This window comes from Podarcis erhardii (genome assembly GCF_964252035.2).
Source record: "Podarcis erhardii genome assembly, chromosome: 1".
NCBI lineage: Eukaryota > Metazoa > Chordata > Lepidosauria > Squamata > Lacertidae > Podarcis > Podarcis erhardii.
In genome coordinates, this window is record NC_138497.1 from 117,375,790 (window position 1) to 117,391,542 (window position 15,753).

The 15,753-nt window shown below is 45.7% G+C and overlaps 1 protein-coding gene across 2 annotated transcripts; it reads right to left on the minus strand.

The window, feature by feature from the left end:
* Positions 1-1,689: 1,689 nt before the first annotated feature.
* On the minus strand, positions 1,690-5,078 carry HOXD1 (homeobox D1). Of its 2 annotated transcripts, none has more exons than XM_081881216.1 (2): positions 4,259-5,078; positions 1,690-3,294 (listed from the first exon to the last, which is right to left on the minus strand). In XM_081881216.1, exons 1-2 carry the CDS (start codon positions 4,782-4,784, stop codon positions 2,963-2,965), a joined length of 858 nt encoding a protein of 285 aa, XP_081737342.1. In that variant the 5' UTR covers positions 4,785-5,078; the 3' UTR covers positions 1,690-2,962. The 2 variants fall into 2 exon arrangements, with proteins under 2 accessions (XP_081737342.1, XP_081737341.1); XM_081881215.1 differs by having other exon boundaries at positions 1,690-3,297.
* Between the last annotated feature and the right edge of the window lie 10,675 nt (positions 5,079-15,753).

Below are 15,753 nucleotides of genomic sequence, written 5' to 3' on the forward strand. Positions count from 1 at the left end.
ACAATATATTCCCCTGCACATTAAAGCCCTTTTTCCTGCTGCATTTAGGCAGACATCGCGCGGGCTCTTTGTCTGCTCTTTGCCTCTCCCAGCGATCAGAATGATCAGGTTGTGCTCCAGGATTTCCCCTAAATTAAAACAAAGGCGGTGTCTGTAATTTCAGATTTGAAGCTGAAGTCCTAAGCTAGAGGCAACGCGAACCTAAACGAGGTTTCTCAGAAGCAATTATTTAACTTAATAAATAAATCATCATCATCATCATCATCATCTGGCTGGGTTGCTCCAGACACTCTGTGAGGCTCCCAACACGTATAAAAACATAATATAACATCAAGCATTAAAAATTAAGTTAAATGGGTACGTTTAGGATTGCAACCGTATTCGATGATGCCCCCTCGGAACACAGTAAGACAAACTTCTCCATAATTTGCTTAGGATCGCGCTGTGCGTGTGAATATAAGTAGCAGTCAGATCACCCCACCTCTTTCTAGAAAAGGTTGTGCGCCAGCTTTTGCTTGCTATAGTTTTGCTTGCTATAGAAAAGGTTCCAACGAACTAAGGCAATGGGGTGTGCAAGATCGAAGAGCTTCTTCCAGGTATGAACGGCCTCCAGCCATGGGAGTAGCCATGATTTTTGTTAGGGCGGGCAGAACCTCAGTTTTGTATTGGTTTTGACTGTTTTAGGGCCGGCAGCTACCCCCTGCCCGCCCGCCCCGGCTACGCCCATGCCTTCAGCAGCAGCGGAGCAACAGATTCCCCTCTGGTGCCCCCAGATGCTGCCGAGTCTGCTCAAGTTTACTCGGAAGTAAGTGCCAACCGGATCCGCTTGGACCTACTTCCGCTGCGACTGCAAGCCTGTGCCCAAATACTTGGATTTGAGATTTTTTCTCCTAATGGTTTGGAAATAGGTTAGTGATAGTCAGCGTTAATATCCAAGGACTTGTGGACTTCCTTGCACGAGGCATGAGTCGTGCCGCTCTATAGAACCGTTCCCTTGGGGGCAGACCTTGGTGCCCCTCCAAAGGAACATTGCCATCTCCAAAAGCCCTGGAATGGGAACCCAGAGACCCCTTGAAAACCTGAGTCTGGCATGGCTCCTTCTTTTAAAAAATGACTAGCATTCAGTTGTTGATGCACAGATGCCTTTAGAAATCACCATCATCAACAACGGTATAACTAAACGACATATATAAATGGGTTCCCAGTCAAACTTTATTCTTAAATTTCACTTTTTTCTTAAAGTCATGGTCTTCATTTAAAAGGGTTCACAACAGGATCCGATCCCCACCCCCACTTTACATGTTTACCTGAGACACAATGTTTTATTCCCGTTCATCAGTCATGGGTTGCTTCCCCCAAAAGATTAAGGCAGGATACATTATTTAACTGACACCGCCCTATATTCATACACAAAGAGAAGTGGGGGGAGGGAGAGGCTGCAGATCCTAACCCCGTTACCTGGTAATAACCTCCATTGAATCCAGTAAGACTTACTTCTGAGTAGACATGGTTAGGATTACTCTGCGATTTATCTTCGAATTCCTAAGGGGCAATGTCGAAGACTTTGTGCTAAATCAAGTGGCCAATATCGTAACCAGAAGGTCTTTACCAGGACACCAGTTTAAGATTATCCAAGTCTAGGAGTTACCTAGAAGTTATAATCAGAAGGGACCTTTTCTTGCCTCCTTACTCCTCAGCTGCCCGTGCCAACTTTGGTTGTTATTCCACAACCTTCTTTTCCACTTCTTTTTATCACACGAAGGATCGCCATGAAAAACTAAAATAGGCCTCGCGAGGAGTTGTTGTTAAAGGAATGGAAGAAAGAACCTCGCGGGCTATTTGAGGAACTATAAAGAGAAGTTCTTTGTTTTGAGATACCAGCTGAAAACTTAATTAAGAGAAGCATTTTGCTGAGCCAACACAAAACCAAAAGCAAAGAGTGACAATCAATGGAAAGGAAGTCCATCCATCTCAGAATCTCTTTGCTTTGCTACATAACATTCAAGAAATTGCATTTATTAATGAAAAATTAAAACAAGTATTTATATTAAAAAACAAAAAAACCGGCACGACATTAATTACACTGGAAACCCCATCTTAAGCCAACGTGCTTATTGAAAGCCTCACTTGGTTGCATCGGATGTTTCCGGAGAGCACAGATTTGTTTAGAACCACAGCCGAGCCCTCCAAAGCAAAAGGAATTCAAGTCACCCACCACTGCTTTCTAGCTAATGATTGCGTTTACATGCAGGCACCTCGAAGCAGCAGCACTGGGAAGGCCTGGAGTATTTCAAAAGACATTTCGAACCAAGGCCTAAAGTTTGAAAAGGAAAGTTTTTCAAAGGCGAGAGAGCAGCCCTTTTATGAAGCACATGGCTCTCTCTCTATCTTTGGTTTCTTTTGTACAACACACACACACACACACACACACACACACACCCTTGGGTTCTTTCCAAAACACATACAAAAAAAAAGGAAAACACACAAAGATTCAAAACAATCAGAGGTCCAGCTGAGCAAGCCTAAGATCTTCTGCCCGTAGTATTTCCCACGAGACTTCCTCGTGAGTAAGCAAGCCTAAGGTCAAATAAACTCAGCAAGGCCAATTACAAAGTTTAGCAGCACACTGCGGCCTAAGAGCAGCTTTCCCTGAAATGCAAATAAATAAATTGTAAACAAGTCAGACGGTGCCATTTGTGCCTTGAGCGACTTCTGCGTAAAAGCAGCAAACGTCCTTCATTCTACACGTGATAAAGCCAGCCTTTTCCCCAAGGGGAGTGCAACAACATCAGTGCAATGATTGTCTTTCTAAATAAAACAAAGCAATCCCCTCGTCTTAGAATGTGCACGATTTAACACCATTCAGAGCTTTCGGATTTATCTGGAGTTTTTGTTGTTGTTTAATTCTCTTGAGTCTTTTCAGCCTCCTGCTGTTCCTAACGCCTCTCTGTTTCCACAGCGGTCAGGGCGAGCCCTTGGCTGGAGAAGAGGGAGCAGAACGCATCGCTGGCTGTGTCGGGCTCGACTCGGAGGTGGGGCTGTGAAAAGGCACCGCAGCGCAAGGGACGACCATCCCTTCCCGCTCCCTTTTCTTCTGTTTCATCCTCCGATTCTGGAACCAGATCTTCACCTGAGTGTCATTGAGGCCCAGGGATTTGGCGATCTCCACGCGTCGGGCCCGGGTGAGGTACTTGTTGAAGTGAAACTCTTTCTCCAGCTCCGTGAGTTGCTTGGTGCTGAAATTGGTCCGGACAGCACTGGGAGGGCTGGGAGATCCATAGGTGGAGAGCTTGCCTGCTATGGGGTAAGAAGAGAGTTAGGGAACTGTTAGGGAATTAATGCCCAAATCATGGGACCCGGCGCTGGTTCTAACCACACAGCGTCTGAATGCACCCAGGTCTGTTGATTAGAGCGTAGTGCTGATAACGCCAAAGTTTGCAGGTTTGATCCCCGTACGGGACAGTTGCATATTCCTGCATTGCAGGGGGTTGGACTAGATGAGCCTCAGGGTCCCTTCCAACTCGACAATTCTATGAAACCCGGATTGGCTCAGGCGGAAGAACCGCCACGTGTGCTTGTTTTAACTTCAAAGTCAATGTGGGGATGCGCACCGTGCGCCACGTCCGTTGAACATGAATTATGTTAAGCAATAAGAACCCCCCACCCCAAACGCGTTTCCTGGCTTTCAACCAGCTGCTCTTCCAAAGATATGCGCTTAGGGTCACAGCCTTAGAAGCAGGTAGATGGAAGCGATCCAAGTTCAGGAAAGGCTCTTTTACATCGGGGAAAAAGAAAGCCCCAGGTCCTTGCTTTACGAGGGTTTGAACAAGTTTCCTTTCATTTCCCGCCAGATCTTAAAACCCTTTTCCATTGAATGGAAGAAAAGTACCGTCAACATCAGCAGAACTTGTTTCCAGAATGGAAGATTGCACAGGTACTTGGGAGTAAGCTCCACAAAGTTCAGTGGGGCTCACTTCCGAGTTAACCAGCGCAGAACCAGGAGGGAGGTGGGACATGTCGGTTTCAGGCTCAGAACCCAGGACCCAAGGATGCCAACTTGAATAAAATATTGGGGGCCCTGGTAAGCCCTGCCCCCCATAATAGATCACACAACGTGGCGCGCACACACCATTTTAATAGCAATGCCCATTAACTTTGGGGGGCGAAGGGACTCTTAAGAGTTGCCTCCTACGCTAGGACCCGAGTATTGGACAGCCCACAGCTCACTTGGCGCGCCCACCCAAGGCGCGACACTTACTTTTCGGGGGCGCGTTCCTCTTGACTTTCATCCACTCGAAGGTGCTGAGCGCGATCCGGGAGCCGGCCTTGACGCAGAAGTCCGAGGAAGGGGGCGGCGGGGGCGGCGCATCCTTGGCACAAGGCTGGAAGGTGTCGCTGAGCGCGCCGTAGTCCACTTGGAGATAAGCGCCGCCGCCTCCGCCGCCCGCAAAGATAGACGTGGTGGCGTAGTGTAGGGGAGCGCCGGCCTCGTCTGGGCCGCCGGGGGCCGCGTAAGGCGCCTCGGGCCGGAGCAAGCTGTACTCTGCTGCTGCGAAAGCGCTGCGCGCCAGGGCGCAAGGCGCCAGCTGTTGCTGCGGTTGCGCCGAGCGCGGGGAGAAATCCGGCAAGCTTCCTGCAGCCGGCGTGGGGTAGGCGCCTTCCCCGCCTGCGGACAGGGGACAGGGCGGCCGCAGAGCCACGCCACCGGGCTCGGAGCTCCCGAATTTGGTCGCCAAGCTCAAGCCATCTCCGCCCCGCGCGAGATACTCCAGGAAGGAGTTCATGGCGGGTCCCTGAGCAAGAGGAGAGCGCGCCGGAGAAGGGGCAGCAGGGCGACTACGAGGCAGCCACGGAGCCCGCTGCGTTCTCTGGACCACCTTCTCCTCCTCCTCCCTCAACCATGGTAAAGCCGGCTGGGAGGGTAAATAAGTGCCCTAATATAGAGCCAGGGGAGCTGGCACGTGCTCGCCGGCTGGCCAATGGGAGCCGCGAGTTAGGCGCGCGACCTGGGATGCAGCCGACCTGTCCCGGGCATCACCAGCCACAACTTTGCCAACGGAGAAGATGATGCAGGAAGCAGCAGCAGCGATGTGGGCGGGGGTTCAGGGAGGTGCCTAGTCATGCCTAAGCCTCCGAGGACGGTTAGGGACCCAGAGAGAGAGAGAGAGAGAGAGAGAGAGAGAGAGAGAGAGAGAGAGAGCCGGGTAAGTGTAGTAAGAGATCCGTTTCTCTCATTAGCGCTGGAATGAGGTTGCTTTTACAGAGAGGGGACTCTGACCAAAGTTTGACTTTGTGCAAACGGGATCACCATCCGAGTCCATCGGGCGAGCCTTCTCAGCAAGGGATAAGCCGCTGGGACAAGGGATAAGGCGCGCGCGGAGGGCAAGGAGGGCTGGGAAGCAGCTGGGAGGGAGGGTAACTAACTAGTCCGCTTCCATTAAGCATCTCGCCCACCCCACCCCAAGAATGAATGGAAGAGTGCCCGTGTTCAGGCTCCAAGCCAGAGGTTATTCTGGGCTGGAAAATAAGTGAGAACTAGTCTGGTGTTAAGTTTAGGCGCGGGGAGAGAGAGGTCCCCTTGACCTGAAAGTAGATGTCAGTGAACTCTACAGAACATGCTTTCAGAGTTAGGACGGGATTACCAGACAGAATCCTCTCTTTATCCGCTTGCCTTCGCCAAATCGCTGTGTCTCAACATCTAACAGGAATGGTTATGAAATAAAATATTAATTTAAAAAATGGGACTTTAATCCTGTTTAATGCCCACTGATGAATTTAGGCGCACCTAATAGGGTCGGGGCTCTAAGAACTGCTATAGCAATCATTTATCTTCTCCACCTCATAGGAGCCAACTCTTAGAGGCTGAGGTCCCTTCGTGTCCGCCCCCCCCAATAAAATAGTTGAGGGACCCGAGCCCCCAAAGTTGATGGGCATTGCCATTCATGTGCGAGCGCCCCATGATGAACGCCGTGATTATGCAGGGCGGGGCTTACCGGACCCACCCCCGCAATATTTTATTCAAGTTGGCACCGCTGCCCCAGCTACACACACACACACACATTTTTTGACACTGTTCTCTCTTAGGGAGTCCTTGATGCTAACTGATGAGCGAAAGGCTGAATAGTTTGTTCGGTGCCACCTCTGGCTTCGCTTCCCAAAGAACGGATAACAAATAACCTCGGCTCGGGGTTCCTCCACCTCTAGGCTGACGAGGCTACAGTCTTCTTTACGCGCACCGACTTGGGAGTCAACTTGAACTTCTTGGAACTGCTTTCCTCAACTGCGCTGAGTCAATTCTTCAGCAATTTCTCCCTCACTCCAGTTTGGAGCGGGGAGCTCCAAACCTTGGCGCGCTCCAGCACCGCTGCCGCCTTCTATCCTACCCTGCCCTGCCAAAGACGTGTAAGCTCTCGTCCTGCCAGGCTGGACATTAAGACGGGACGAGGTTCTTCCGGAACATAATATAGCAGGTGCTTCCACTCTGCAGCAGCTGTAGTTCAAAGGGGAGTGAGGTGGGCGAAGTTCTCCACTCAGTCTAAAGTCCTCGGTCCTCCCTGTCTTGATGTGAACGGCAGCACTGTGGTTTCCAGTGAAAGTAAGTTATTGGAGTAAGGGTGGTTCGCTGCAACCTTTTCCTTCTGTCTTTGCTCCAAGAACTGAAGCACATCATCTCTCCCCCCCCCCCGCCCGCCCCCGCGTGTGCTTTCGAATGACTCTTTGAGCTAGGCTAAAAAGCATCCGGAAGCCAAAACAGACCAGGATGGTGTCAACAATGCGCGCTACTGTACGGAGCAGCTATTAATGGTCCTCGGCCAGCCAGTAAGTGCTCTGTGGGTCTTTGGAAGTGAATGTGAGGCCTCGCGATGTTAATGGGATTCCTTGTTTCCCTTGATAATAATAACAGCCTTGTTGCTTTAATGACTGCTTTCAGTTGGCATAGTAGAAGAGAAAGGAAGTGGGCTTACAAATGGCGATTTTTTTCCTCCCTCCCCGGTTTTCTTGCGGGGGGGGCAGACGGGGGGGGTATTTTCCTGCTACAGCAGAAAATTACTCCCTTCTCACCCAAAGGTTCAGATGATCATCCTGATTTGTTTCTAAACAGTAACAAAGTACTGGCTTTTCAAAGCATAATTCTGATGATGTCTAACTTCTACTTTGGAGGTGTATTTGAATCCAGGTGTCTATGCAAGAAGTGTGGGAATGTTCAGGGAGGCAAGAGAGGATATATTGTTTAATAATATCCTTCCCAACATGCGTTATCAAGTTCTATAATTTAGCAGAGTAACATTCCCTTTTTAAACTTACACAGTGGATAACTTGTTGCCAGGCTTGCTTAAGTCTCTAAAATAAGTTTCCTTGTAATTCCCTTTTATTCCTTCCTAAAAAGAATACACACGACACAGTCTTGGTATAAAATAGTTTACTCAAAACAAAATAAAAAAAATTTCCTTCCAGTAGCACCTGAAAGACCAACTAAGTTAGTTCTTGGTATGAGCTTTCGTGTGCATGCACACTTCTTCAGATACACATCTGAAGAAGTGTGCATGCACACGAAAGCTCATACCAAGAACTAGCTTAGTTGGTCTTTCACGTGCTACTGGAAGGAAATTTTTTTTATTTTGTTTTGACTATGGCAGACCAACACGGCTACCTATCTGTAAATAGTTTACTCACACATTCTGTTCACAGATGGATCCCAGAAGGCAGACTTAAGTTACAAAATATATACACTTGGAATCTATCCCATAAGGAGATAGTTCCTTTGTCCTCACTTGGCTGGAGGCCAAGAGAGCGTATCAGGCTGAGCAGCTGATGCTTCTACAATGAAAGCAAGATGGAGAAGAGAGAGAGAGATAGTGGCCAGCCCTGTGCATATGTTACCTGCACAGGTAAGGTCACGCCCACCTCTGGTCACATGTGGAGGAAGTTTGTCCCAGCCTAGGAGGAAACAGGAAGTTCCAACTGGCTGGTATAAACATGGCCACTCTAGGAATGTTGTATTTGACTGCTCTGTGTTTCACATCCCACAAGAAGACCCCCCACCCCTCAGTCTTTTGTATTTAAAATCAGTAGTTTCAGAAAAAGAAGAGCTGCCATTCACACCTGATTGAAAACCATGTCTTGGACCCTGCATAGAAGGCCTTCCCTGGGGAGGGATGTCTGCTTCAGTAGTAAGGGTAATGTATTCCAAGTAGTTGTTTTTGTACTAGTTGTATATCCACTCTTTATCATACTCTGGATATGACAGTTGGATATCACCCATAACTTTACGGAACAATCTTACATTTACAGAGCAAAATATATTCTTGAATTATATACCCAGCACATGAAACCTTACAAAAAGGCTATACAAGTGGACTCTTCGTGCCCTGGCTACAGCAAAAAGACTGATACTGATGAATTGGAAAAATAAACACAGACTTGCCATGGACAAATTCAATGATATTTGGAATCCATTCTTACAAATACTGTGATAGGTTAAGACAGTGTTTTTTTCTTTTTTAAAAAAATGTTTAGGGGTACTCTCATTAGATTCACAAAATGTTTAGGGGTATGCGTACCCCTGCGCCCTGCCCCCCAGAAAAAAAGCACTGGGTTAAGATCTGGTGAAGTACAATAACAACCTTGTAAAGTATACATTTGGGGGGGTTTCCCCCTCCCCACTTTATTTTCCCTTCTACATGGGATCTGTTTCTCTTTTTCTTACTCTCTTCTTTTATTTACATCTCACAATGTTTAGTGCACATATAATTATCTACTTTTTGAACTTTCAATATATATATTTTTTTAAAAAAGAAAGAAAGAAAATATTAAACTGCATCTCAACAAAGCTTCCCAGGTTGATATCCAGTACCAACAATAAAACCTTAAAATGATCAATAAGCATAAATAATTGGTCCAACAATTTTTAGCAGTACATAATTCTGTGGGAGTGTTCAGGGTGGCAGGAGAGGATAATAATAATAATAATAATAATTTATTATTTGTACCCCGCCCATCTGGCTGGGTTTCCCCAGCCACTCTGGGCGGCTTCCATAAAAACCAGAAATACATTTAAATATCACAGATTAAAAACTTCCCTGAACAGGGCTGCCTTAAGATGTCTTCTGAATGTCAGGTAGTTATTTATCGCTTTGACATCTGATGGGAGGGCGTTCCACAAGGCGGGTGCCACTACCGAGAAGGCCCTCTGCCTGGTTCCCTGTAGCTTTGCTTCTCGTAATGAGGGAACCGCCAGAAGGCCCTCGGCGCTGGACCTCAGCGTCCGGGCAGAACGATGGGGGTGGAGACGCTCCTTCAGGTATACTTGTTTATTAATATTCTTCCTAACTTACGCTAGCAAGTTCCTTTATGTAGGAGAGTTACATTCCCCTTTATATATACACAGCAGATATGTGGTTGCAGGCTCGTGGGAGCCTCTCACTATTATACAATTCAATCTGTCTCAGACTGAATTGTACGTTCCTGGCAAATTTCCTTTAATCCCTCTTAATATAGACCTTATTTAAAGTCAATAAAAGAAGTTTACTCACATCAGTTCACAGTTGGATTCCTGAAGGCAGATTTAGTTACAAATATGCACATGTGGATCTACCCCGTATGGGGGAATAATCCCAGTGTTTCTTTTTTTAAAAAAATAATTTTTTATTGCATTTTTCACAAAAAAGCAAATTTTCACAAACATTTTTTTTTAATAATATTTATTAGAAATTTCCAATTACAACAAAATAAAAAAAAAACATCCGAATTTAAAATCTTATTTTCAATAACATATTTCCAGGACTTCCCCTCCCCTCCCCCTCTTGTATTCCAATTCTTACAAATAAATTCAGCAAGTTCTTATCCCAGATTTTGAACTTATTATCATTAGCCCAGTTTAAAAAATATTTTCCCATCCCCTAAAATCGACCTGTTCCCTTCCACGCGTTCCCCCCTTTGATACACAATACAGATTAAAATAATCAAATATAATTAATTAGGATAAAATTATAAAATATAATTAAAATAATCAAATATAATTTTACGCCCTTTGGATTCCAAATTTCCCTCCCCCCTTTCCCGGTTGCGTTCCCAATGTTCATCAACGTCTGATGTCTTCCTGGAGTTCCCACATCTATCTAGACCATAGTCCTTTACCAGTCATCTTTAATTTGGAATGTCCAATCTTGGAAGGAGTCTATCTCAAAAAGGCCCATTTCTTCCATCCAGATTTTTATATTTAGGAGTAAAAACTCCAATTTTATTTCTTTAGACCTTTCAAATCTGGATGTCCCAAATGTTCCCACTTCCAACTTTATCCAATTCTTGTTGTTCTTGTTGTTCTTGTTGATCTCTCTCCTCCTTTTTTTTTTTTTTCCTGCTCTCCTGCACAAATGTTCTAATTCCAAAAGCTTCTAATTCCTCTGCAGAGGCTCTGTTATTCAGGAACAAAACATTATGCCAAGTCCCTTCCATTCTTCAATAGATAAATCTATTGTCTCCTTTAGTGTGTAGACCTCTGTAGACAAAATAGTGTTCCATTTCTGCAGTTTCCCAGGAGATAAAAAGTTCTATTCAGATTCCAAGCCAACAATACTTGTAATATCCCTCAGCTCCTCTAGGTGGATTGCAATAACTCAGTTCCCTTCCAGATCACGCCCACCAGTCAAAATAACTTGTTATTCCTTGTTTTAAACAATTTGTATCCAATTTATAACAAATGTAACCGGCAAAGTCCTCGTAACAAAGTTCTCATTTTTGTTCTTCCGCTTTGACAGCTCTTTGACAGCTGTCAAAACCTCTCTTTCTCTTCTCCCGGCGCTCTCACAAATCGCTCCCAGGATTCCGGGGGGGGGGGGGTTAGTTCAATTCCACTTTTCTCCTCCAGCTCAGTCTTATAATTTTCCATCGCGAAGTTAGTAACTTTGTCAAAATAGGGTTCTCAATCTTAGTTGTCAAATCCATTACTTTAACTCCTCTACAACGGGGGGGGGGGTGACTTCCTTTTTGCGCCTCCCCCGCTCGCTCCGAATTTTTAAAAAAAATTATCCCCCTTTTTAGTCCAGGTTCCAATTACTCACGGGTTATTCTTTTAAGTCCAAATTTTCAATAGAAGAAGTCAGCGCTCTCCGTCGAATGGCATGCGGCTTCGCTCGGCAGGGGAAGCGGAGGACTCAAAGCACCACCCCCCCCTGTCACCCGTTCCGCAGCCTTTAAAAAGGCTCCTTCGCGGGTCGGGGGGGCGCAAAAGGTGCCAGCCGAGTCACCATGTCCATGGGTTTCAGCGCCCATGGTTTTTGAGGGTCCCCGCGTCGCCGGCGCGGTAAGACCCAGCCCCTGCCGGGCAGGCTCCCTCCGGAGCTCGGAGAGAGTCCGCCATTCGGCAATGGCGCCAACCCAGAAGTCCCGGGTTGAAAAAGTACAGAAGAAAAAGAAAACATAGACAAAAACAAAAAAAGAAGGAAAAAAAGGAGATTTTAACTAAAAAAACTCACTTTCCAATTATAACCTTCAAAACCTTATTTTCCTTACTTCCACCCGCCTCCCGATCTTGTATTCTATATAATAATTAGTTCAGCAAGCTCAATCTTTGTTCATTTTGATTCTTGATACCTCCCTTTGTGCTCTTATTTAACTCAGTCACTAGAACCCCTTCTTTTCCTTTTCAATGTCCTCAACATTCAAAGATTTTACAGTGTTTTTGTAGATAGACTTTAAACTTCTTCCAGTCCTCTTCCACCTGCTCTTCTCCTTGATCTCGAATTCTGCCGGTCATTTCAGCCAGTTCCATATAGTCTATTACTTGCATCTGCCATTCTTCCAGGGTGGGTAGATCTTGCGTCTTCCAGTGCTTTGCAATAAGTACTCTTGCTGCTGCTGTAGCGTACATAAAAAAGGTTCTGTCCTTCTTTGGCACCAATTGGCCGACCATGCCCAGAAGAAAGGCCTCTGGTTTCTTCAAGAAGGTATACTTAAATACCTTTTTCAGTTCATTATATATCATCTCCCAGAAAGCCTTAATCCTTAGGCACGTCCACCAAAGGTGAAAAAATGTCCCTTCAGTTTCTTTACATTTCCAACATTTATTGTCGGGCAAATGGTAGATTTTTGCAAGTTTGACTGGGGTCATGTACCACCTATATATCATTTTCATAATATTCTCTCTTAAGGCATTACATGCCGTGAATTTCATACCGGTGGTCCACAACTTTTCCCAGTTAACAAACATGATATTATGACCAACATCTTGTGCCCATTTTATCATAGCCGATTTTACCATTTCATCCTCAGTATTCCACTTCAACAGCAGATTATACATTCTCGACAATAATCCCAGTGTTTCTGCTAGCTGAGAGCTAGCAGAGCAGTCCTAGCTAGAAGCTGGTCAAACAAAGAAGGAAGTCAAAAAGAGGGAGGTGTGCTGTGTGACTCGTCCTTTTGTTACCTGGGCAGGTTAGGTCACGCCCGCCTTCTATCACATGCAAAAGGAAGGATGCTCCAGCCAGGAGGAACAGGAAGTTTCAACTGGCTGGACCAAACATTCCCTCGCATGTCTTCTCTAGCATTACAAGGAATGCTGTACTTCACTGCCTCTCATGGATCACATCCCACAAATTCCACACCTAACGAAATAGCTAGCCATTTCACCAGTCCCTGAAGGCCAGGGGAAAAAGTGATATCAGTGAGGGAGTAGGCTATACCTCTAATGTAAGCAAGGTCTTCAATTGGGGTGCCATAACAGATAAAACCCTGCAGTGCCCCGCTGCAAAGGGAGCCATGTCTATGCATGGAATAACCAGCAGAGCATGCTCAAAGCCTCTTCGTCATAACTTAACATATGCTTGGCTGAGTGTACATATTGCAAAGTTCCGCTGTTGAGCACTGGTGAACTCTGTTTCTGATCAGTACTGCTATTTTATGAATGCAAACTTGGGATCAAGTCCTACTGAACACATTTCCTTTGGTGTAAACAATAAGATCAGACTATCAGTTAACAGAGCTTCTAAATCATAGAGGCATCACTTTTTTTAATAGTTTCTTGGCCTCTGTGGGTGCTCCTGCAGGGTAAGGAGCCAGCCTTATGCTGCAAGCCAATCACAGCTTTCAACTTGTTGCCATACAAATAAGGCTGCAATCATAGGCAACCCTAGAGCCTAGCATGTATGGCTTGGGTTGAAAGCATGCTGCTCTCTAGATAGGCCTGGCCCACCCATGAGGTGGAATGAAGCAGCCACCTTAGGTGGCAGAAACCTGAGACAGCACCCACACGGGTGGCAGAGCAGGTGGCGTGGTGCAGCGGAGGCAGCGGCAGGGCAGGGTGGCACTTCCCATTTCACCTCAAGCAGCAAAATGGGACACACCAGTCCTGCCTCCAGAACTTATTGGACTCCAACTCAAGATGTCTTTGGATCATAGAAGCCAGCCTGGTCAGGGATGAAGGACGTTCTAGCCCAGCAACAACTGGAGGGCTGCGGGTTCCCCATCCCTGTTTTAGAACAGGCATAGGCAAACTCTGCCCTCCAGATGTTTTGGGACTACAACTCCCATCATCCCTAGCTAACAGGACCAGTGGTCAGGGATGATGGGAGTTGTAGTCCCAAAACATCTGGAGGGCCGAGTTTACCTATTGCAGTTTTAGAGTATTCACATCAATGTAATTGCATTGCTATCTTTCCAACAACCTGTTATAAGGTCAGTATTATTATCCCCACTTGGAGCTGAGGTGGAGAGAAACTGGATTGTTTGAAGCCACCCAGTGAACTCATAGCAAACATGGGCATAGCCAGGATTTATGTTAGGGACAGCAGGAAACCCACCTGTCACCATCCTCTGTCTGGCTCAGTTGTTTTAAATTCTTTTCTTTTGACCCAAGGGCTCAGAAAAATCTGTCAAAATCTTCAGTCATTTGAAAACTAGCAAGTTAAATAAGAAATGAACAACAGGGAGTACCTTTCATGTGGTTAATGAGTATATTTTGCAAAATTACAAAGAACATGCTTTTTATTTTTTAAAAAATCTAAATTAAAACAAGATTTCTTGGATTTGCTGAAAGCCTTTTCAGCACTTCCTTCTCAAAATTCCTCCTTTTCCCAATGCAGCTTTTCTGTGCGCATTCAGTAAGCAAAGTCCATTGTCAGGTCTTTACTATCCAGAAGGTTCTGAATGACCATTCAATGGTACAAGTGACCTCAGCGAGCATTTCAGTTTCAAATATTATAATTATTATTACTTTTAGTTAAGTGTTTTTATTTATTTACTTGATGGGGGGCAGCTCGCCCCCCTCCCGGGTACACCCATGATAGCAAACATGAGATCTGAACCAATGATTCATTGAACTGCTGCTCAGACTAAGCTACACCAGCTTCCTACTAAAGAGTGCAGCCCACTGAGCTTGGTTGGGAAATATTTCTGAATAATATGATTATGCCAAAAAGTCAATATAATGTGTGCACCCAGCAGCTTGTTTATAAGTAGGGTCTGTAGCTTCAGGTGTGATACCATTTACTTCTAAATTATTCCCAGTAGGCCCAGTTGAATGAAGGGGTTTTACGACTGTGGTCTGAAGTTTTGCAAACTCTTCTGTCATTTCAGGCACTGGTGTCATTCTAGTGCCGAGGGGGATTGTTTTTCAAAGAAGTATATTCCAGCTGTCGTAGAAGTAAAAGAAACAAAAGGCCACATGATAGAGAGCACTTAGGTAGAGAAGTCGCTTGCAGTGTGTATTGAAGAAGACTTGGCTCCGCAAAGGACCCTTCCCATTTACAGAAAGGTAGCCTCCATCCTTGTTGCAAACCCAGCCCTACCATGAGGAAAGTGATGCTGCCTCAGGCAGCTGATTCTGGGTGTCATGAAAGGGAAGCAAATTGCTAGTTGTTTAATTCTCTTCCTATTGTACTTGTACTGCCTGAGGACTTCTGGGATTTTCCACCTCCAGTGCCAAAATAACTCAACTACTCTTGGGTCCCTTGCATCTTGTGGTGGGCCGAATTTGTTCCTCTGCATGAGACACACAATGTCTTGGTCCAGCCTTGAAGAGCAGGGTGGGTGAAAATGCGAGCAAAGCTGCAAAATGAGTCTAGAAACAACCATTCATGTTGGGGGAAACTCCACATTGAATGCTGGTAGAGGCTAGGTGAAACCACACTGCATTCTATTGCCATGGTGACTGATACCCATTGGGACTGGTAGGGCAGAAGACAGAGAGCCCAACAGTAGGTGAAGACAGAGAGCCAACATCAGACAGAGCCTACTAACTCTAGGCTGGCCCCCATCCTCCTCCTTTCATGAGTTCTACAGGGGACAACTCCTACTGGTTTCTCTGTCTTGTGATTCCTGATAGCAAAATAATTTCAGAAATAGACTTAGTTGGTCTCTAAGGTGCTACTGGAAGGAATTTCTTTATTTTATTTTATTTAGTTTCAATCTAATGCGTTTGCTTAAAACTTCCCACAGCTCATTCGCACCCATGTCTGCTTAAAACTGAAGCCCATTTTGTTCAGTGGAGTTTACTCCCAGGTGAGTGATTATAGAGTTGAAGCCTCACTGTGTAAATGGGGCTTACTTATAGGTAAATGTGCATGGATTGCAGCCTTACAATGTGATCCCACTCAGTAGTAATCCCACTATGGGTTACAGTGCTAAGTACACTTACATGCAAGTAAACCTCACTGAACTCCATGGGACTTATTTCTGAGTAAGCATAAATAACATTAGCAAGTTGGGTCCCTTCGTGTCCCATCCAGCCAGAGCCGGCCCAATGCAATTTGGCACCTG